We start from the raw sequence: 23,640 nt of genomic DNA, 5'->3' as shown, positions 1-23,640 counted from the left end.
AAACTAGAGAATAAAAAATTGTTCGAACTCGTGCATGGATTTATTTTGCCCATGTATCTGCTGGTTTCAAGTTTCATCATCTTCAATACAAGTAAGTGGGTTAGATTCAAGGTCAAGTTGGATGAGGCTTTGAGCAAGCTAATCCAGTAGAAGGTACCCTTACCCACAGTATGACTTTTAAGGTCCCTTCCAGCCTAAACCATTTATGATTCTGTAAGTGTAAATTTTAATCTTCAGTGTTAATTTGAAGTAATAAATATTGCTTTGAGTTACTGTAGTATAAATCCGATTTTTCAGTGTTTTGAAAAATAGACCTTTTGAGATGTCTTACAACGTAAGTCACTACAGTATAAGTATATGGTATTGCTTTTGTTTGAACATGGGAAATTATAGGGCAAAGTAAAAAGGCAGAGGTAGGTTTTTGGGTAAAAATCTTCTCAATCCTTAAGATACTTACTAGTGTGGGAGACAGGGAGGAAAAATACAGTGCGAAAGATCCTAAAGCTTTTTGTCTGGGAATTACATATTTTTAGTTAGGTTGGTACTACTGCTACCTTCTGAGGTTTTTTTCCCTTTCGAAAAAAAATGGGGTGGGTAGGGGCATGGCATGGCAAAATGTGAAAAATTCTGTCCTAGTTTTTGTCTTTTACTATTCTTACTATCTTGAAATATATGAAAGTGTTTATTTTTGGTTGGTTGGTTCAGTTTGGTTTTGGTTGTTTTTTTGTTTTTTTATTTAGCAAGTGTTAAGTCCTTGGGGATAACAGATTTTTCTTCTCTTGGAAAGTGCATGGATGTAAGGTGATTGTGGAAAACCATTTGCTAGGTCTGAGGCAGAAATAGACTGTTCAATTCTTCAGCCGCAGCTGGAAAACAACACAGTTGGGTTTTAGGGACAAAACATGCTGAGTGCTGTTCTGCTGCTGTTTTCTTGTCTTTCAATTAAATGTTCAAGCTTGGGGCAGATTACTGTAAGAGCTTGCAAATTCATCTTTATTCTTCAGAGAAAACTTAGCACTATGTACATAGAAGCAGCATTACTTATTCCCAAACCTCCTGTTGGAGCTGCCTCATTAGTTTGCTGTGAAGGGAGTTGCTGGAGAAGAGGTACAGATGTGAGAGAGCTGAGAAAAGGGCAGGAGGGGGAGCAGCAGAACAGATGTGAAAGGAGAAATTTCCAATGGTTTGGAGTGGTGATGGGCTTTTTTGCTACTGGCAGATCTGCTCCTTTGCCCTGGAAAGAAGAAAAATGGATCATGTGTATACACAATTCTTTGCAGCCAACAGTAGAATGTGTATTTTAAAATCACTTTTCTGTTACCCTTGTAAGCTTGGAGAGGGCCTCCCTCCCCAGCAGTTAATTTTAAATTTAAATATTTTGCAATTGAAACAATTTCAAATTTAAACCAAATCCTTATAAAAAATACCAATCATTGCTGTAGCTAGTACCAGCTTAGTTGCATGTATCTTGCAATTTCTGTGTTTCTGCTTAATTATTGTTGAAATTTTTCTTATTTTTCTGATTGAGAAAGGCCATTTTCTTTAAACTTGAACTTTTCTTAAATACTTCTGAATTACTAGTATCATCCCAAAATAAATCTATAAATAATTGTTAATACAGATTTCAAGTTACTGACATTAAAGTTTTAGACAGACTGTAAGGTAACTTCATTACTTCCTAGCATTTACAAAAATTATAATTGTTTTAAATTTAATGTGGGTAAGAATTCTTTTTTTTTAATTCTGCCTTGTGAGAAGAAAGGAGGATGTTAGAGAACAGTATTGTCAAATGCAGAAGGTTGGACAGCTGTTGAGAAACACAGAATAACATTACAGTATTTGCAAAGACCAAGGGTATGGTGATCTGTGAAGAGTAAAGTTCTTCAGAAACATTTATTTTCTGTGGGAAGAGTTTTTCAGAGCATTGTTTGAAATTGATTTTGTGCAGCACAGTATTACAACATATAATATAGCATACAAACATTATTGTGTAATTATTGGTAGTTAAAGTGTTCAGATAGAAAATTATTTCAAATTGCTCCTGTTTTTAAGAATTGTGTGGCTACTAAGAATTCGTTTTAATGTGTTGGAGTTTGAGCCAGGACAGTCTAACTAAAAGACCTTTCAAAGTCCTGTGATTGAGTATCATACAGCATGCTGATACTGGTCTGTTTTTTTTCTCATTAGTGTGTAGTTGGTGGCTGCAATGCGAGCTTTGCATCTCAGGGAGGACTTGCCCGTCATGTGCCCACACACTTCAGCCAGCAGAATTCTTCAAAAGTTGCCAGCCAGCCAAAGGCCAAAGAGGAATCTCCATCTAAAGCTGGAATGAATAAAAGAAGAAAGCTAAAGAACAAGAGAAGACGATCATTACGTAAGTATTTCCAGAAGTAGTTCTTCAAAGTTTTGTCTTGAATAGGAAGTTCCTCTTCAGTGTGGTTGTTTATCTGAAGTTGTGGATTGGGTCAGATTGGTGATCTTTAGCATTCTATTGTTGACATTCCTTGTGATGGGAGGAAAATTATTCTAGATGCTGTTTGTGTTCCCTTTTAGGTAAAGGCATCAGTGTATTCAGTAGAAAGAATCAGTTTCTGTGTACAACAGTTTGAGTTTACAGTTTAAAGATGCTTTTCATTTTAGAGTCGCTTGTTGACTGACTTTATTACTGTTAGAAAATGTTCTGTTTAGTGATCAGATCTGAAGTTCAGAACAGTAGACAGAGATTGCAGATTCATAAAAATTAAGAGAGAAAGGCCTATCATGTAAGCTCTCTTTTGAGCACAACATTCATTAGCTCCGTTTATTTTATGAGCATAACCAAGATCTAATTGCAGACATATTTGACTTGCTACATTTTTTTTATATTTCTTTTAATAGTTGATGTTTGGTAATTCTGAATGAACCATTGTGCTGAGAAGTGTGATTTTTCATTTGAAGTGAGAATTGTCTGTAATCACTTACCCAGTACCTTTTCTACTCCATTTTCGTATAGTTGATTCCTGAGTTGTCCCAGCATCCCACGACATGACCAGATCGTGTCATATTTATGATTGTATTATACAGAAATTACTAGGAAAGGCTAGGCACTTGTTTAAAAATTTGACTTCGTTTTATGATTGCTTTGGATGGAACTCCAGTACTGAACTGATAATTTACTAATTTTAAACTGTTCTTGCATTCAGCGATATGTGAAAATCCAATTAGTTTTTTTTCTTGCTGGTATGTCAACAGCAGAAGAAAAAACTGAACATTGAATTTTTCCTTTGATGTTAAGTCAGCCTTACAGCATTGGAGAGAATCACAAGGGTACCTTTTTAATAAACCTGCTCCTGTATATCTCATACTGATCAGAGAAATGAAGTTTTGTTCATAAGCAGGCTGTTATTTCAGTCTTGAGTCCTGATTGGTTGGAAGGATTTTAGTGATGATGGAGAACTGGAGAACTTATGTTACTTTGCTGGATCAGCAATTGCAGTCTTATTTTTCCAGAGCTCTTCTGTGGCAGTACACCTAGCTGTACTGATCTTTTGATTCCTTTGAAGACATAGTTACAGTTAGTCAAAACAATAAAAAATTCTTGTGATTATTCTTAATACTTCACCTGTGTGATATTTATGAAGCAGTGGTCATGTTTCTGCCTTTAATGAAGAGAAGCCTGTCCTGGAAAGTTAAAGTAGAACTTTAAAGTAATAAATTAAAGTAATTCACCTAGAATTCTGCTAAATTTGTTTCCTTTGTCTGTCTTAGACACTGTGTAACAGGTATGCAGTTCAGTGCCAGAAGAGCCACTGTTAACATGCTGTGATGATTTTTTTTTTCTTTCACTTTTTTTTTTGGCAAGAGGGGGATTTTTGGGTATTCTTAAAATGCGAGTACACTCTGAAGATGTGTGTAATGTTCTAATTTAAACTTCAGGTAATCCTCTTAATTTTGACACTAATGCAATATTCAAAGGTGGAAAGCTACTTCTTAGAATTTTACTTTCAAAGAGCTTTCCCTTTTGCTGTAGCAATCTGTGTAAATGAGAAGTTTAAAGGAAGGAAGGCTGATCAGTGAAGGGTTATATGGTCACTTTGCAGTCTCTTTTTACTTCATCTTAGATATAATGATAGTCTTGAAATAGCTGCAGGCTCCTAAAGGATTAGCTTGGGTTTTTGGATGTGTTAAACAAAATGTAGATGGCTAAGACTGAATGCTTCAAAATTTTCACTTTCACAAATTCCTGAGTTGCATCTTAGCTTGCTTCTAAATAGTGAATTTGTTAGGTGGCTATTCTACAGTCATTGAACTGTGTTGACAGAGACCTCAGCAATCATCTGCTACAACCTTTCCTGGCAAAAACACAGTCTAGACAAGACAGCTCAGCACTCTGTCCAGCTGAACTTTAAAAGCATCCAATATTGGGAAATCCACCACTTCCCTGGGGAGATTATTCCAACGGTCAGTTCTTATTGTGAAAAATTTCTCTCTTGTGTCCAATAAGAGTGTCCCCAGAAGTAACTTGTATTAACCCTTGGCTTTTTTTGTGTGACTCCTTGCAAAAAGGGAGTTACTGTCATCTTTTTAATATCTTTCAAGTACTGGGACGTGGTGATGAGGTCTAAGCCTTATTTTCTCCAAGCTGAACGAACCTGGTTCTCTGTCTTTCCTTATACAGCAGGCTTCCCAGTTCTTTGGTACCCTTCTCTGAACCTGCTGCAGCCTGTCCACAACTTTTTTCATATGTTTGGGACCAGAAATGAACCCTTGTTGATGCAACCCAGCATCCTATTGGCATTCTTTGCACCATACTGTTCAGTTACACTGAGCTTGAAGATACTAAATAGTATTGGGCCCAGGTGACTTGTCTAGACCATAACATACCAGTTTCTTTGGGAGGAGGCTGTGGAGGACTGTACTGAGAGCCTTGGAGAAATCCAGGTAGACAGTGTCCACCACTTGTCCCCCATCAACTGAGCAGGTTAGTTTATCATAGAAGGCATTCAGGTTTGTCAAGCACAGTTTGGCCTGGGTGAACCTGTGCTGGCTTTTCGCAGTGACGTGCTTGACTTCTGTTAGCTCCCAGAAGAATTCATTCCATAGCTTTCCCAGGGTTTGAATTAAGACTGAAGGGTCTGTAGTTTCCTGGATCCTCCTTAAAGCTTTTCTTGAAGATGAGGGAGACATCTCTTGGTCTTCATGACTTCTCAGAAATTCTGGAGAGTTAGCCTAACAACAACATCAGCTGGCTCTCTTAACACCCTTGCATGGATAGCTTCTGGGCCCATTGGTCTGTAGGGTTCAGGCCCTTGTACCAGTTCACATACCAGCTCTCCCTTCACTGATTGTGCATCTGTGTTTCCATTGACAAGGCCTATGGCCCAACAGTGCTGTTAAAGACAGAGGTGAAGAATATGTTGAGAACCTCTTGCCATTTAGTGGTGTTGGTGTCTAATTCACCTCTCCTGTTTAACAGTGGGCTGGTATTTTCCTTCTGTTTATGTTCCTGCAGAGCCCTTTCTTGTAATTTTGACATCTCTGGCCAACTTCAGCTTGAGCTGAGCTTTTAGGTTTTTTTCTAACTACATTTCTGAATGCTTTGGCAATGCCCCTGTTCTTTTCAATGGCTGTTCTGCTTTTCCATCACTAGTACTCTTCCCTTTTGGTTTTAAGAAGACTCAGAAGCATTCAAGGCTTCTTTGTTCATTTTTTCCCCCCACTGTATGCAGAAATAGTTTTTCAGGTTGGCATTTTATTAGTAATTGAAAATAATTGACTTAGAAGTTTCAGATCAAAGTGTCATAGTTAAAATTTCAAACTACCTGCTAAGAAGTTGTAGGTGTGAGAATTCCTGAATTAATTTATGGCAAAAAATATAAGTAGTAAATAGTATGGGAGTATTAAAGACCAGGCTGTAGTACCTGAATGGTCTGGTGTCTTGATCAAGTGTTGTGCAGGAAGAAAAATGACAGCTGCTTGAGCAATTTTTAAATCTTCTTGCCTCTTGAGACAAATGCAATGCTGGCTGTAGAGTTCTACCTTCAGGCAAAAATCATCTCTGAGTTGCAAACTGACTACTGTAATGTATTTCTCCAGAGGGTATGTGACCCAGAAATGTATCTGAAGTTGATGGCATTTTCTGATAATGCTGAGTATTAGTAGCTTTTCTTTAAAACTTAGTGTGGATTATTGTTGCTTAGGTGAACTTGACTAAGGATTGAAACATTTTTGCTTCTCTTTCTGTTTCTTAGCTTAGTTTTGCTTTTAATTAAAGAACGAACCATGCCAGTTGGTGTATTTTGTCTCAAAGAGAAGAATAGGGAAGGGCAAAGAGCATTATCTAAGAAGCCAAACTAACAGCATTTAAGTGTTTTAAGTCTAGAGTATATAGAAATAGGAAAATAGCTTTATATTTACTCTGTGTCTGAAATGGAGAGGTGTTGAACATAAGCACATATATTGTTGGTAGTCTGCAAATTGGATTACAAGAAGTTATGACAAATAAGTGTAAAGGAAGATGCTAGTTTGATACTGTATGTTTATATTGCTCTCACATAATCACTTTATAAAATACTAGTTTGGCATCACAATTTTTCTCCAAAAAGATTTTGTCAAAATGATCTTTCTGGTTAAGGGATGTACTAAGTATTTGTTGGTAATTGTTTGCTGCTATTGAAGCATCCTTGAGCATATTAATTCGTAATAGTTATTAATTCTATTTTATTAATAGTATTACTATTAATAGTAATACTATTAATTCGTAATAGTTTAATTACAGCAAATCAACACATTTATTTTCTGTTTTATATCTATAGGCTAATACACTTCTGAGAAACATCAGGGCATAAATAAAATAAGGAGACTTTCATGTGCCTTTGTATGTGAGGAGAACATGATATTCTAACTTAGACCATAAAGAGAATTCTCACTGTCACTGGTTTTTGATGTGTTTTTTTTTTTTCCTTTCTTTTATAACATCTTGTTGTTTTTAAACTGCCTTGCATTTTTTCACCTGTTTGTAAGCAGCACAAGTTCTTTTAAGTTTGGAAATTATGATGAAAGCATGTTTTAATATAGACATTCTTATAGCAGGTTACATTAGTGGTGCTGTATAGACCATATGATTTGTCATGTAAATGTTGATGTTGAAGAATAATTCAGGAGTACAGTCAATAACTTTTTCTCTTCTGGATGGCCTTCACTATTCCATGTAGTCCATAGAGAGGTATAGACCCAAATATAGTGCAAGTGTATTTCTAAAACTGGTCAAAGTATTGCTATTCCGAAGATACTTTAATTTTGCAGAGCCTCAGATTATATTTACAATATTGTCCCTTGCTTTTCCAGTAGAAAAGATGAGACTATAGCTGTTAACAAGCATGATGATTTTGAGTTCAGTGGAGAAGTGTAAGGGAGATAAGGTAGCTTACTGTTCATGGAATTTATAGTAAGAATGGTTTAGTTGCTTAAGACTAAGGATTTCACTTAGGCCACTGTTATGAAGATTTTAATTTATTTGACTTCAGTAATTGATCTGTAATTGGAACTTGAATTAAGCAGGAAGGGAAGTACCTTACTCTGAAATTAGTTTTGAGGCAATAGATTTAAGATGTACGAAAGATTCATGATTAACAATCAATAAGGGATAAGTAAAACTATTCATATGTCATTGACAAGTTGTGCCCTTTCTTCCCCATCTGTTGAATGTTATACAGCGGTAAATCCTGAAGAATTTTGCTGTATTAAACCAAAAGTAAAAATTTAGGATAGTCTTTTTCTTTCTACGCTCCCTTCCTTCTTCACTTATATTTATTTATAAAATATTTATATTCTTGCACTACTGACAACCTGCAGCATGAGCTGCAGTTCTGTGTTACCACAGAGTAAGAAAACATTTCAGTGAGATGACTGCCTAATTGGCAGTATGGAACTGAGATGGAGTAAGTACAGAACATAATGTGCAGATGGATACTTGACAACAGGTAGTCCCACGAGTGTAGCAAACACTAGCTTTAAGTGAAATTTATATTTTATTTTCAAATAATGGATAGATAATGTTGGTGAAGAGGTAATATAAAGTGCTTTAAATCAAGACAATAGAACTCTGAATCACTGTTTTTGCAGATTACAGGATGATATATAGTTGATAGTGTGGTATCGACTCCTATTTTTAGCTTTAATTTCACCATGTTACTTCAAGGATTAGTACTCTGAAGGCTTAAAAATCTGAATACTTTCATTCATACTTTTTCTCCTGTAATTATATTATTGTTACAATATGGTAAATTTCTTTCAAGTTTGTGTGAAGTATTTCTAGGAGTAAGCAAATATGTACTTAGATGCAGTTATTTTTTAGTTAAAGTGCTTTTGTTGTAGAATTAATAGACCTTCTTCATACTCCAGATCCAAATTCAATAATTTGTTTACTGTTCAAGAAGCAGTTAACTTTAAAAGCCCTTTTCTAAAAGGAAAAAAAATTTATTGATGCCTGCAGGTTTTAGACTACTTGTAAAATACAAGATGGATGTTAATTGCACTGTACTCATAAATTGAAGCATAGATGTAATGCAGTTGATGCTTCTTGGCTAGAAAAGAATCTGGAATCTGTTTGCTAATACTTGAAAATGGAATGACAACTTGTACACAACAAGAAATACATCTAGCAGTGTGGAGTTTTTCACGTGACTGTTCAGCATTATTACTGCTTGGAGATGAAAAATGTGTGATTTAGTATTTTCTGTATGTTCGCAATAATTCTTAATGCTTTGCTTTGCAAAGCACTGCAGTACCAAGCAGTTTTGTTTTCAGTTCCAGATGCTGCTTGTATGCAGTGTTATGTTTTGAAGTTCCTTTAGTACTAATTTTTAAGGAGTCACATAAGTAACATTGAACTTACTGTCCTATAAGGATGACTTGTGCATGACTTGTCCCATAAACATCACAACCTAACTGAGCTGCCTTTGCATTAAATTAGGATTCATATTTTTAATGAGGTCTTTGTAAGAGATGGGTGTTCCCAGAAGTACTCAGCAAAATTAATGAATTCTTAATTTTAAAGATTAAGAGAGAAGAAACTTTAAAAAGTGAGAAACTGTAGTTCAGCTTGTCAGAATATCTATTTAATCTACATGGGGTGTGGTTTGACCAAGTTTAAATGAACGGAGTCTGGAGTTTCTTTCTGGAGTCTCTCCTCTTAGTTAAATTAATGTTTGCAACTCAGACAAGATAGTGCTACTGCCACAACAATTATTTACTAATTACACTTATGTGCTTAAATATGTTTGAATGCTTTCAATTTTTCAACACCAAGAATCTCTCTTCCTTTTTTTCCAGCAAGACCTCATGACTTTTTTGATGCGCAAACACTGGATGCCATAAGACATCGAGCCATCTGCTTTAACCTCTCAGCACATATAGAAAGTTTAGGAAAAGGCCACAGTGTTGTATTTCATAGTACTGTAAGTATATGTATTATGCCTTTTATGCATGTATTATATGTTTACCTATGTGTCTGAAAAATATAGTACTTAAAGATTTTCATTTTCCTCTCACAGCTGTGGGTGTTTAATCAGAAATAAGTAGTAGTGGATATTTACATTGTTAATACGTCCATGCCTATTAGCAAGGTAACTTCTTAAAAGTAGTGTTAGTAGCTGTTCTAGCTTATAACATTTCCTATTTCATACACTTTGGGAAATACCTAACAGCAAATATGTGTTGCAGAAAAATTTGGTTTTGTCTTCTAAATAATAAAGTAATTTAGATGGCATTTCCACAGTAGTGAGAGTGCTAATTTATTACAAGGAATATTTTGAAGGTAATTGTATAATTGAATATTTGAAGTTGTTGATCTGGTTTGTTTCTTTTTTGTTGTTGTTTGTTGTTGGTTTTTTTCTTCTCAATTTAAAAGACATAATCAGAAATAAATGCATTGTTGTCCTCTTTAAAATTTTAATGAACTTAGCACCAAAATGAAAGTGACTTGCTAGGAGGCAAGTACCAGGTGGGGGATTGGTCTTTTGTCGTATTTCCAATCCTATTTTGTTAATTTCACTTGTGTTTGGATAGGATAGACATCAGAATCAATTGAGAAAAATAAAAAATGGGAAAAAACACTGAATTTGTTTATAGGGATCAAGTTAAAAAACTATATAATCTGGTTTTAAAAAAAAAATAAATTGGGAGATATGGGCACATAAACTCTCCAGATAGGCTCAGATGAAGAAAAGAATCAAGAGATGTGGCAAAAGGAGAAGGGGGTGCTCTGTAAATTGGCAGACGAGGACAAGGTGAACTGCAGTCTGTCACAGCTGTGGACAGTAACCAGATGACAGATGCTCTCTGTTATTCCCCACTACCATCCCAGGGGAAGATGAAGAAGGCAATAAGGGAGAGAGACTTTAAGGTTGGAACAAAAAACTTGGCTAGATTTAATGAGGTAGTAGTTGCAAATTAGAAAGGTATATAAAAATATGTAAATATGGAGCTTGCCCTCTTCAAGTGGTAATTATTTCCCAACTGGAAGAGTCCCACACTGGACTGGGCAGCAGATGGTGGTGCCCAAGTCCAGGGTCTCAGTCTGCAGCAGTCCTAGAGCAGCCAAGGCAGCCCCTGCTGGGGAGGGCAGGAGGTGACCTGTCTGGGTGAATCATCTCCTCCAGTGAGGAAACCAGCAAGCACACCAGCCAGAGAAGCCACCAGAGCTCTTGGGAGCCATTTTATACTCGGCATCCCAGGAAGGCATACTGTGATTGGTCCATTTGGGTCATCTGACTAATTGTCTGCTCCCCATTATCACAGGCACATCAAGAGTGGGGCAGTTTCTGGGGATACCAGGCAGGTTGTTCTACCCTGGTCCTCTCAAACCAGGATACAGTTCAAGGAAGGAATGCTGTCTGCTGGGTCTTTAGCTACGGCTTAACAGTAACATGTGATTGGAACTGCTGAACTGTCGTTCTCTTTCCATAAAGATGATTTTATGTGCATTAAACATATTTTGTCTTTTTTTGCAAGACTGAGGATTTAAATACCTGTGGCCTGTATTAGAAGTTTTCCCCAAAGTATTACTCCTGAACTTTTGTGTGCATTGAGCACTATCTGCAACTAAAGATTTGCAGGTAGCTTAGCTGTTCCTGTATTTAAACCTCATTCTGGTTTTCCTAGCCAGCACAGATTTTTACAGTGCTGTGGGAAAAACAGATTCACTTGCAATTCACAGCTTGCTTTAATCTGAAAGGTTAGTCCAGACAGACTACTCAGTTGTGAAAACTCACCTCTGGCTGCTGGAATAATTTCATAAGGAGATGGAGTTGGAACATACTCTAAAACTGGTTTGAATTAACTTGGAGGCTGTGGTGAAAATCCTTGCATGCATGAAATCTCTTGAGGTGGTAGGGAGTTGATTAGATCAGAAATTGGTCAGACCTCAATTGTGGGAGAAGCTATACCAGTGGGAGAACTGCTCCAAGATTACAGTTCTATGTATTTCAGTTCTTTGCTACTTTATTTTAGTGTGCTGCTACAGCTGTGTGGGCTTGTGCTGGATGTCATCTGTATTAATGAGACTCAGTCTGAAATCTGCATTAAAAAGAAAAGATAGAGTAGAAAGAAGTTGTGTGAATGTACTGTTACAATGAGGTGGATGATGTTTGCCTCAGATGCAAGAACATTTTGCATAGCTTTTAAGCAATAGGCCATTAAATTTAAATGGAGATGGCTAGTGAGCATTATGTGATTATGCGTGGTCCACCTTCAGATGATCAAAAATATGTGTAATTATTTACACAAGGGCATTACTCTGTGAGATGAAGGGTGAAAAACTGTCTTGCCACCTGCAAACTGACATAAATGATGTAGGTTATTTTTTTTTAAATGCAGCGTAAGAATAATGTGAACCCATTACAGTATTTTACTGGGTGGATATTCTGGTCAAGAATTAATAATCTGAGAATTTTTAAACAGTCACTGTAGATAGCTTTCATCTCCTCTGGAAAAAGCATTCCTTTTGTATTTTGAAACTCATCCTTTTCTTCGTATGTATATGGAAACCTATGGAATGGAGACATCAAGAAAATCTTTTTGAAGAAATGTTTTTGCCATCCAGAGTTCACTTTTGACCTCATTACAGTTTTTACTCATTTTACTCATTTACTCATTTACCTCATTTTTTACTGAAGTCACAATTCATGGTTCTTTGATTCTCTGAAATGTCACACGGAAAAAGTCAATTATCTCCATTTTAAAGAACAGATAGTATTCTGTTGTAAAAATATAGCTTATAGATTACCCAGGCCCCTGCACTACCTCCCACCAGCTTTTTGAAATGGTTAGAAATAGAAATAATTCTCTAAAATAATCAAGTACTTTAACTGTTCTTCACTGGTTTTAGCTTTCTGTAAGATATTTCAGTTCAATGGTCCCATTTTGATACGTGTTCTGAAATCTGAAAACTTTGAAATGGTGAAAATGAGGTGTGTAGCAATTTATAGGATGACATTTTTTTCTTTTTCCAGAAGAGGTCAGCAGAACTCCATTTCTGATTTGAGACAACTTTGATGCACATTTCTGTCACAGAAATAAATTAAATTTCTCTTTTGTTTCTGAGACAATGCTGCATTGAGCATTCACCTACAGGCTGAATGGTATTTTTTAAATGGAAAACCTAAATAGGGTTAAGTTCTTAACAAAAGTGTTAGGTCTCCAGAGCATCCTTAATTCAAATATGGTAGATTTCTTCCATTTCAAGTGTAATCTTGCAGACTTAACTGTAGCGTTCTGATTATTAGTGTCAAAATAGCAAATATTTTTTTCAATTTTTTTTTTTTACAAAATTTTTGCAATTTTGCATTTGTCTGTGTCACAGCTGTGTTTCTGACTGTAGCCTGCCTAGGATATGGTCAGATTTTCCTGACACTAATTATGATAAAAGCAAATAATATATAATTTGCAATAAAATATAATTTGCAAAACATAAAAGTTTTCATAAATCTATAAAATTTCAAGAGACATGTGAGGAAAAGCAGTGGGGTCACAGGTCGTGCTGGGAGCCTACTCCAGCATAAGCCCTCTGCAGGGTCCCATCCTTCTTCAGGCATATTCACCTGCTCCAGCATGGAGTGCTCCATGGATTTCAGGGGGACCTCCTGCTTCACCATGGCCTTTAGCACAGGCTGCAGGAGTATCTGCTCCAGTGCCTGGAACAGCTCCTTCCCTCCTTCACTGATCTTGGTGTCTGCAGAGTTGTTTCTCTCACATATTCCTACTTCTGTCTCTGATTGCTGCTGCACAGCAATTTTTCCCCTTTTAAAATATGTTGTTATAGAGGTGTTAGCACCATCTCTGGTGGGCTCAGCCTCTGGCAGTGGTGGCTCCATCTGGACCTGGCTGTCACTGGCTCTGTCGGACATTGGGAAAGGACCTTCTAGTGCCTTCTCACAGAAGGCACCCCTGTAGCCTTCCACTACCAAAAGCTTGCCATGCAAACATAATATTTCAGTTCTCATCTACAAGCATATTGAAACTTTCAGGTATCTCAAATCTGCTCATATTAATAATCTGGCTGTTAAATACATGGATACTTCTCGCCGCATCATTTTTGTGTAGAGAATCACTGTATAGTTGTAAAAATAAAACTTTAAAGAAACTAATGAATTCTTGAAATGCTGAGACTAAGTTTAATTTGCCATAGTATTAAGTTTTGGGAAGTTGCTTTGATTGATGCAGATTATGGAAATCAGCACTTAAGTTTAGTATGCTACATTTTAATTTAACCTTTTAAATAAACATCACTTGTCAGCTTTCTGTAGTTCTGTGCTTTGAAGATTCTCTAGAGACCTTTCTTTGAGTTCACAGTGTCTGCAGTGGCTGTGTATAGTCTTGCAAAGATTTAGTAAGCATTTTATGCTCAGAGGTGCAGAAGGTAGGAGAATTGGTGTTCAAAGCAAATAGTAAAATCTGTATGAAGCATTGGGATGTGTAGTGAAGGAGAAGCTGAGGGTAGATCAGTAGAAGAGGGAGCAAATAGCTTTTCCATGCTTTTCTGGGTATTGTAAGTCTTCAGGATGGCTTTGGAATGTTAGTTTTAACATAATTTTACCTGAATGAACAGATTCCTTTTTATTCTTCCTCTATGTTTTTTTCTATTTTGATCTTAGCTAAAGGTGGGGGTCTAGCTTCAGGATCCTGCACCTAAAAACTTATGGGAGTGTCTTACATCCTGCTCTACTCTATGGTATTACAAGACAGAAGTTCTCATTTCTTGTCTGGGACCCCCCCAGTGCATACCTTCTGCTTAAACTATGTCAGGTGTTGAAAGGGTTGGACATTTCATTTGATTTGTAGTTCACATAACAATAGTAGCAAGTGCTAAGGTCCCCATTATGTATGTGTTAAACAATCTGTGTAAGCCTGCCAGTTCTCCCAAGTGGCCTTTGCCATCAACTCATTCAGTGCTCAGTTTAGGTATTGAAAAGCATTCAGTAAAGGATACCTATGGAGTAATATATGTGATGCATCTCTATCTTCAGACCAAATTGAACATGGATAATTTTTGAGCAAAATATCTGCAGGTTCTGTTTTAATTATGATTTATGTAATTATTACCAGGTAATAGCTAAAAGAAAAGAAGATTCTGGAAAAATAAAACTCTTGCTTCATTGGACACCAGAGGACATGTGAGTATATTGCTAGTGTTACGATACAGGGTTTAAGTAAGGAAGGATTTACAGCGGGGTAAATGAGCTGTCACTGAATTATGTTAGGTTTTTGAATGCTTAAAGCTCACATTTTAAAAAAAATGCTAAAAAAAATTAATTTAGAAGTTTAAAAAAATAATGGGCAGTGCTTTAGTTTATTTTTACTTAAGCTTTCAATCTTTAGACTCTGATATGTGTTCAGGTAAATTTGAAGTTGTATTTTTGATGCTTTTTGTATTGAATGGGGAGTTCAGATTGGTTTTGCCAGCCATGTATACGTAAGGAAAGATGTCACTGATACATCTTTAGTTTATTTACTGGTCCGTCACGATCCCTAAATACTTTCAGGTTCTGAAAAATGTGCAGTCATCAGTGTAGCAGTAGAAGTAGAACAGACTTTGACTAGGTGCCACAGTTTAACAGTATAATATCACAGTTGGTCATACCCATTTCATATTGCCACTTCTTTGGATTCTCTCACTGAAGCCTGTAAAGTTCCTCCATCATGTTTGGCTTTTTTTTCTCTTATTTTTTCAAACTTCCACCTTGTTTCAGATGAGTACACTTGTGTGCAATTCAAGACAAAAGTATGTTCCTCGGGTGGGTATGGGATGTATGAAGTAGGAAGTGTACATTAGAAATTTAGTTACTTTGAAATAGCTGAGATATCATCTCTGTCTTCTGACACTGAAGATAATTTGTATGTAAATATTTTGATCTTATTCCTGGATCCTTAGTCCTGCAGTCACTGGGATGTTTAGCTCACACTAAGCTGAATAGCTGCATAATTATGTAGGAACTCCAGATTTAAAGGCCCTTTCTTTAAAGGAACTTCAGTTTTACCAGAACGACGATATCTCTAACCTGGTAGAATTAATTACCTAAGAGCATCCAAATTTCAAATGAAACAGTCACAGTTCATATAAATGACTTTTAGAACAAGGGGATCTTAGAACTGCTTTTAAGTGACTGCATGGGATGGTGATGTAAAGCCTTAGCATAATAGAATTTACCTTTGCTTTGGTAAAGTGGATTAAATTATTCAGGTTTGCAGTGTCCCAGATTAGTCTCATGCAGTAGCATGGACCTATTAGCAGTGTGTACCTATTTTAACTTAAATTGCAGAGGACTAGGGTTGCTGGTAAGTTACCTGCATCCATTTTTGTTAATTTGGTGCAATTCTGAAGTGTCTGTATACAGTTTTGCCAGCTCATTGCGGTACTTGTATACTGCAAGTTTTAATTTGACTTGGGAAAGAATAACTAAAATACTGTAGAAAATATCATAGCTTTTTGCTGCCTCTTAGGATTCAGCAAGTTAATACATCCCCAGTAGAATGTAGATTTGCTTGGTCAGGTCAAAGGAATGATGTGGTTTATATTACTATTTCTCCTGTCTTGGCTGGATTAGGTAGAGTGTATATTTCCTGCAGTGAGTGATGTAGTTCTGACTTACTGAGTATTCAGTAGATTAAGTTACACCTTGGTTAGTACAGTTAAAAAGAGAAAGTGGGAAGGTATCATAGTTCATGTCATCAATCTGTCTCAGCCAGTGAATGTCCTCACACTTCTAGAAAAGTTGAACGCAGTCATGATTATAATTTCCATTGGGCTGGGTTGTTCATCAGCCTTTCAGACTGAGTAATTAATAATGATTTGAGTTTCTCTACTTGGAGTCATCTTGAGAAATTGATAAATTGATACAGGTTATCTGTACTCTTAACCATTTCTTAAGGAAACATACACTAGTTTTCAATATTTTTCCTATACAAGAGGAAAATAAGTTTTTTTAGAGCAGGAATTTTTAATTTGTGCCAGTACTTCTTAGTTTACTGATTTGTTGTATGTATGTATTTCAAATAGTCTTTGAATGTAAAAAGTTTTCTAATTTTTTTCTTCAGCATAAAGCTTCTACTAAAAATGTCTTTCAAATGTTGCTTCTGATTTTGACTTGATTTAAAAAGAAGTCTGTTTTTTTCACCTTTCATGATCCAACTTGTACCTTAGTAGAGATATGGATTGTCTCCTCTGGTGGTTTGGGTCCATCCCATGTCTCGCCCTCTTTTTTTTTTTCCTTCTTTTTTTTCTTCCACCCTCATCTGAAAAGGTAAACACATTATTGGAGAAACTCTTCTTCCTACTGGGATAGAAGTTCTTCAGTTTTTTTGGATGGCTTATGCAAGAAATATATTTAGAATTACAGCTAACTTAAATAGAGATTCAGCTTACTAATTGGCAAAAGTTTGTACAATTTCATGTAGGAAAGGAATGATTCTCTTTAATGTTAGATTCCATCTCACAATTAGAACTGTTACATAGCCAGAATATTTTGTGATGATTCCCTGGATTTTCTCAGAAGATAATCAGATTACTAGCTTCATCAGAGTTGGAACATTTTGAGATTGAAAGCTTTGAACCTGGAGCAAGCAAATAAGTGTAGCTCAAAGCTCAGTGCCTGCAGTGTATGCTGCCCTTTACTCACGTTTTTGACAGCATCTAAGAATTTTATTCTCAGTAAAGTATTTTCAGAGATTTTTTTTTCCTCCTGCTACCTATTTTCACATTAAATTGTTAAAACAGAGAATGTAGTGTAATTATAATTGTATGTTTGATTTTCTGTTCTTGCAGAATCATCTAAGTTCTGTTTAATATCTTTTTCATACTGAGAACTTGAAAAACTTTGAAGTATTGTGTAAAGATTTGCTGTCTTTTTCTCACTCCAGTGACAATCCTTTTTAACCAGTGAAATGTGGAGGTTATCATGTGTACTAGTTTACCTCATAGGTTTATGGTAAGAAAAATGGTTCATCTTTTTTGAATATTTTTCTTATTTATTTGTTCATAGTCTGCCTGATGTGTGGGTAAATGAAAGTGAGCGACATCAGTTAAAAACTAAAGTAGTTCATTTATCAAAACTACCAAAAGATACTGCCTTGCTTCTGGATCCAAACATATACAGGTGAGGTCCTAATTTTGAAATTTTCTATACTTAAATATAGTCTTAAGCCTCACTTAACTTTTTGACGTTGGAAAATCAGGACTTTTAATGCACTATACACTAGACCCAGGGAGCCAAGATCCTGTCAGCGTCCAGGAGTTAAGTTCTGAGGTCTTAAGTTGTTTCAGAATTGCTTAACTTCTTGAACTGAACTCTAGTTACTGAGAAATGGGGAATGTGTGTATTTACCAAGTGTATTTTACTTTTTTGTGCTTGGTGTACAGAAATTCTAGTAAAGGAGGTACATACAGTGGAATCCTGAAAGATCACTTCTGTTAAGATCACATACTGGTTTGTATACCAATTTTTTTAAAGTCCAAATTTATCTTTACACATTTTACATTCAACTGTAATACATGCAGTATTACCTGGAAATCTGTACTTGTATGCAAGTACTGTTATTTTTTAATACAAGATTCTTTAGAAGGGGACAGAAGGGGACAGTACATGTTACTTGTCTTTAAGATGCATTCACATTTGTGTTGTTAGGACACAAAAATGATTGGCTTCTAATCCATCTTGTTTCTAATAATTTCTTGATTTTCCACTCCCTCTTTATTAATGTGCTCACATAATTGTCAGTACCACAGTTCTGTGGTTTTTAAAGGTAATCTGAAATGCTTAGTTCATTCTTAAGTTTTTGAGTGTCCAAATACACATATTTATGGGTTTATATCAAAAATTCATGACAGTGGGTTGGAAAAAAAATGCTTGTTCTTCCATAATGGAAGTTCAGTATGTCTGTTTCTTCCTTAAAATCCAGTGGCCTAGTGTCTAAAGAAGTAACCAGAACACTAATCTGAGGTCTTGATATGCACTAAGCCTTTCAGTTCACCTTTAATATTCAGTTTATTTCACTAATCAGATTAATGAAAACTTGGTTTACAATATGAAAATAAATCATATCTTCTATTTTTGTAAATGTAAATATTTAAAATACTTAGTATTTGAATTACTGATGTTAACAGGAAATATTTAAAATGTTAAAAGGAATTTGGTTTGTGTGTTTTAAAATTGCTTAACATAGTGACTTTTATAATCTAATTTAGGTGTTAATTGCTTTCTATCAATGAATTTTGTAGAAATTATTTTTGTTTGAAACAGAAAACATCGCCTTTAAAAATAATAATTAAGGATTATTAATTAAGTCCTCGGGAGAAATATGAGCAACCCTTTCTCACTCTCCCAAATAAGATTAAGGTCCCCTTACATAATATACTACATTTTTAGCAGTAGAGATCAGTATGGATTTGGGACCAAGTGCATGAAAACAAAGAAATAAAGCTGAAAACCAGAACTCTGCAAGGGAGAAAAGTGGCTAAGGGAATTCAGTGACAGCTGTTAATGTTGTGCTAATACAACACCAATAGAAAATCTGATATATATGTTAATACAGGATTATCCAAAATAGCTTTCAGTTTAAATCAAATTAAGTGAAGGTAGATTTTATGTAGTCATGATTTCATAGTATACTCTATTTGACTCAAACTTATATCTCAGAGTCTTTGTGTAAAATTGTACTATCTTCTTTTACAGAACAATGCCCCAGAAGAGGTTGAAGAGGTAAAAACCAAGCAAGTGGGGACATCTGCAGTCTTAGTCACTGACAATGGATTTAGAAAGAAAGTTGCACATTAGTCAAATCCCATCCTTTTTTTTTTTTTTTTTCTTAGTAAATATTTATGCTTAGTGTAAACATTCTGTGAATGAAGTTGATGCTTCCGTGGAATATATTAATATATTACTGTATATCCACATTTTCATGGAATGGTACAGTGGGAGACTGGGCAAACACTCTTCTGGCAACTTAGTGGAACAACTAAAAGGCTTTGCATGCTTGCTTCTTTAAGCTGCTTTTTTCTTTAGCAAATACAGTAGTTTATATTTGATGAAAGGAAAAAGTAACCATCACCATTTACACACAACTCCAGGACAACTGTTAAAAAAAACTATTTGGTTTCTTATCAATGTTAACTAAATATAACACATGCCAGACAATAAGACAGCTACCAAGGGATCATGCTGTTGCCCTTTGAGTATGGTGAATCGTAATCATTTGTCATTTGTAATCTCGTGTCCTTTTGCAGATACCTGAAGTATGTTGGATTATAATGTTTAAACAAATGTTGATGGAATGCTTGTCTTTTCCAGTCAACTCTGAATACATATAGTACGGTTTAAAGATGTTAAGAGTGTTGCAGTATGTCTGACCCCCTTTTCAGGAGTAGTATAGTATGGTAATGAGATCTGCTTTTATGTGTTCCATATCAGTGGATGGTTTTTGAAAAACCTCCACCTAAGCAGTTAGTGTTATTGGTGTTTATTTTACTTTTTTGACCCTTTTAGGATCCCCATTCACTTGTAAAGTATACTTTTTTATTTGGCCTAATGTTTTCTAGATGTAAAGAAAATGGTATTTTTTAAAAAAAATAATAATCTAGAAATTCAATCCTTTATGCACCAAAGTTGGCTTTGAAAAATAAAGTAAAATCATTTTCTTGCTTAATAAGCAAGAAGCCATGGACTTTTTTAACTGACAAATAGAGATGTGTCTAACCTGTTAGTCTTTGTATGGAGACAAAAATGTCGCATATAGATACTAGGACATTGCTTGTAAATATTTCAGCAGATTTGTAATATATTTTTATATTATGAAATGTACTGTAGATGTTTTTCTAGAGGCATGAAAGTTAAAATGTATATATTATGGTAGAAATAATATTGAAGGATATTGTTAATTCACTAGTGCTGCCAGAAGAATTGTTTAAAAAAAGCACCTTCCTTAACAATAAAAAAAATCTTCTTTTACATACCTAAGGGACTATATACTACTGTTAATATCTGTTGTAAGAAAAAAAAAATTCCTTGAACATCCTTCCCAGAAATCTTAGAGGGATGAATAGTACCCATAATTAATTCATGGCACTCCTTTCTAATAATGAACATGAAATTAGTTTCTTCCTTACTATTAGAAGGAACTAATATGTAAAATTTGTATGGATATATGCAGTCAAACTGCAGAGTTAGTCCTCCTTATTGGGGAGGAATATACTACAGTGAACTAATAACCAGCAGTTTTTACACAAAATTTTTATTAAATAAAATTAAACTTAATGTAACCCTTTGGTCGCAGAAGTGAGCATATCCTAATATAATACAAGTGCATTCTGCATTGGTACTGACATGAGAGTCTTGCTTAGCTCCAGTGGGTTAAAAATGTTACTTATATACACACAAGAAAAATCTTATCAAACAAAATGAAGTGCAGATTAAAAGCACCACTAATATAAGATGTTCTGGAATGGTTGTTTAATAAGGGTATTATTCATAAAATCTGTAGTGATGTGACTTTTATTTTTTAAAAAATGCAGTGTTTTTGTTTTTGTTTTTGCTTGAGCACTTCACCTACTGCTTTTTCTGTACCTATAAAGTAATCCGTAATCTTTGTGTTTTTTTTTTTTTAAGTTGTTATAAAATTGCCAAATAGAAGTGTTTCAGATATAGTTTGTATTTGTATTTTTTTAATTTTATTGCTTCATGAGTTTCTTGTAAGTCATTTATTATTGACAGATGATTGTAGACCTTGCCTGAGTATTTTTTCTAATAAAACAAAGCAAACCAACCGCATTAGCTTCAAAATTGTAAGATTTCAATGATGTTTTCAAAGACAAATTAAAAAATGTCACTACTTGTTTATTTCCTCTAAGGAAAGTAAGTAACATGCATACCATAACAAGGTGGGGAATCAATGGATTCAAGTTGTGCTGATGTAAACTAACTTTCTTGGGTTTGAGAAAAGCATTATCAGCCATTTTCATGACACAGCTTCTGTCTTGAAAGGAAAACTCAGTTTAAATTCAAAACATTTGTGAACAAATATACATTTGAATTAATTAACCTTTCCATTGTAGTTAAAAGGTAAGTGGATTCTTAGCTGGTTTTCACCTTGAAGTTGTCAAAGTGAATTGCTAAAACTGTTGATGCTTGTAAGTTGTATGTATTCTACAAATTATGGAATTACTTGGTGATGGTTCATGTTTCAGATGACAGTCATGGCTTTCTAAAAACTGTGTTTCAGTTTTTGTGTGTCCCTGAATTAATTCCATTTGTTAACAGAGTACTAGATACACAGAGCTGGCTCAGCATACTGGGAGGCACTGGTCACTTTGTTCAGAAAAAACCTTAGTGCTCTGATGGTTATTTTTAAAATGTCTTAATGAAATAATTACCCCTTCCACTTCTGAGTAGTCCCATGGTCTCTTTCAGGATAAAACACAAAAGTTTTCTCCTGTCTTCCTCAAGAATTTTTTTTTTTTAAATAGATATTGCAAATTGCTACAGAACGTATTCCCTCCCAGCTGGAGTGTCTGTTTCGTTTGTAGAGAAATGGCAGCAGGACAAACCTGTAGTTATTTTACTCTTTGTTGCAGCCTCTGAGGAAGCTGGATAAATTTAGCTCGAAAAAGAGAAGGTTTTGTTGGAACTTAAGAGCAGCTCTCCAATACCTAAGATGTTACCAAGATGGTGGAGCCAAAACTGCTCACTTAAAACTGCGCAGTAGGATGATCAGAGTCAATGGTCGCAAGTTGAAATGGAAGATTTTTTTTCACTGGTCTGGATTCAGTGTTGTTAAGTGTTTCTCTGAGGAGATTGGACAAGATGCTGCTCCCTTGAGGTCCCTCACAAATGTAATTAGAGTTCTGTGTTTCTGTGATTAGAGACCAAGTTAAGCATTCACTTCCAGCCCACATGCTCAGTCAGGAGGACACATTTAGCTACATGTAGAGCACATTAGCAAGCTGTTCATACATTCATAGACCATGACTCGAGTTGGGCTGCTTGAATTGAAAACAGATGAGCTGTGGCAGTAACTGGGGCTTCAGTCTATGTTTGTTTTGGCCGTCTACCTGCTTGAACTACACTGGTGCTATCATCTTAAGGCAGATGCTTATGCTTGAGAATATGGGTCAGAAAGGGGCTTGGGATGGAATGTTTTCTCCTTTGCTGTTGGGTGACACCAGAAGGGTTTTCAGCGAAATCACCAGTCCTTTTGGTATGTGTTGGCTTGAATTTAGTTTTCTAAAGCTGAATAACAGGACTTTTAAGCAAAGAGTCCTGTTTTGGGAATGAAGAGCATCCCTGTCTTTTGTGTTAAGTGGGTAGAAATTTTTGTCTGGGGAGACTTCTTAGCATTTGGACATAGAATATAGCTGATGGTTTAATACTGTATTTCATTATATCTACTAAAACACTTTAAGAAATGGAACAGAAAAACATCAGTTCTTTTAAAATAAATCTATTACATATAACTTTCTCTGAAGTTACTGCAGTTTTTCATATTTTGGTTAAATTGCATAATACATGACACTCATTTTCTTCACTTCTGTGTTCTATTAAGTGATTATGTTAGTAGTTTGCAATTGAAATTATGTATTAAGCTGGACTAGGTTCATTTGGGAATAAATAGGTTAATTATGTTTATATCTACGTTGATTTTAATAATAGAAATTTAAGTGTCTGGTTTATCTTCGTTTCAGCCTCTCAATGCAGCATGTGAATTAAACTATCATAGAAAACCAGTATTATTTAATAGTTCCAGCTGATTTTGTTCATATATCCTTATTTAACACTTTCTTGCCTTGACATTTTAAACTTGCATCCTGTCATAACTATTTCTCCTGTCACTGCAACAGAATCATGCCATTGGGAAAGCAGGCTTTTAGAAAAGAAGCTTAAGCTGTGGTTTCTTTCAGTCATTTTCTATAAGTGAAGTAAAAATTATGTGCATGGCTCCTGTATGCACATGTCACTGAAAGTAAAATAAAGGTTGGTCCCTAAGACAGAATACTATAAACAAAGCATTCTAGCAGCAGAAGATGGTCTTAATGTCACATAGATTTTATATTAAAGATGCCCTTAAATCTTAGATATTGTAATTTTTAGCCAGACAATTGTTTGGTAAACTGTTGCC

The 23,640-nt window shown here is 35.3% G+C and overlaps 1 protein-coding gene across 2 annotated transcripts in view; it reads left to right on the top strand.

The window, feature by feature from the left end:
- The window catches only part of AEBP2 (AE binding protein 2), a 48,833-nt gene extending 27,540 nt beyond the window's left edge, over positions 1-21,293 (top strand). The window contains exons 4-8 of one of the 2 annotated variants that reach the window (XM_030469091.1): positions 2,188-2,374; positions 9,313-9,437; positions 14,584-14,651; positions 17,517-17,630; positions 19,206-21,293. In XM_030469091.1, coding sequence (XP_030324951.1) covers positions 2,188-2,374; positions 9,313-9,437; positions 14,584-14,651; positions 17,517-17,630; positions 19,206-19,236 — 525 coding nt within the window. In that variant the 3' untranslated portion in view covers positions 19,237-21,293. Of the gene's footprint in view, positions 1-2,187; positions 2,375-9,312; positions 9,438-14,583; positions 14,652-17,516; positions 17,631-17,893; positions 17,961-19,205 lie in introns of those variants that run through there. The other variant, XM_030469090.1, reaches the window with a different exon arrangement.
- Positions 21,294-23,640: the final 2,347 nt, after the last annotated feature.

Source organism: Calypte anna, chromosome 1 (assembly GCF_003957555.1).
Source record: "Calypte anna isolate BGI_N300 chromosome 1, bCalAnn1_v1.p, whole genome shotgun sequence".
Classification (NCBI taxonomy): domain Eukaryota; kingdom Metazoa; phylum Chordata; class Aves; order Apodiformes; family Trochilidae; genus Calypte; species Calypte anna.
The sequence above is the reverse complement of the archived record's forward strand: the minus strand, read 5'-3'. Positions and strand labels throughout refer to the sequence as shown.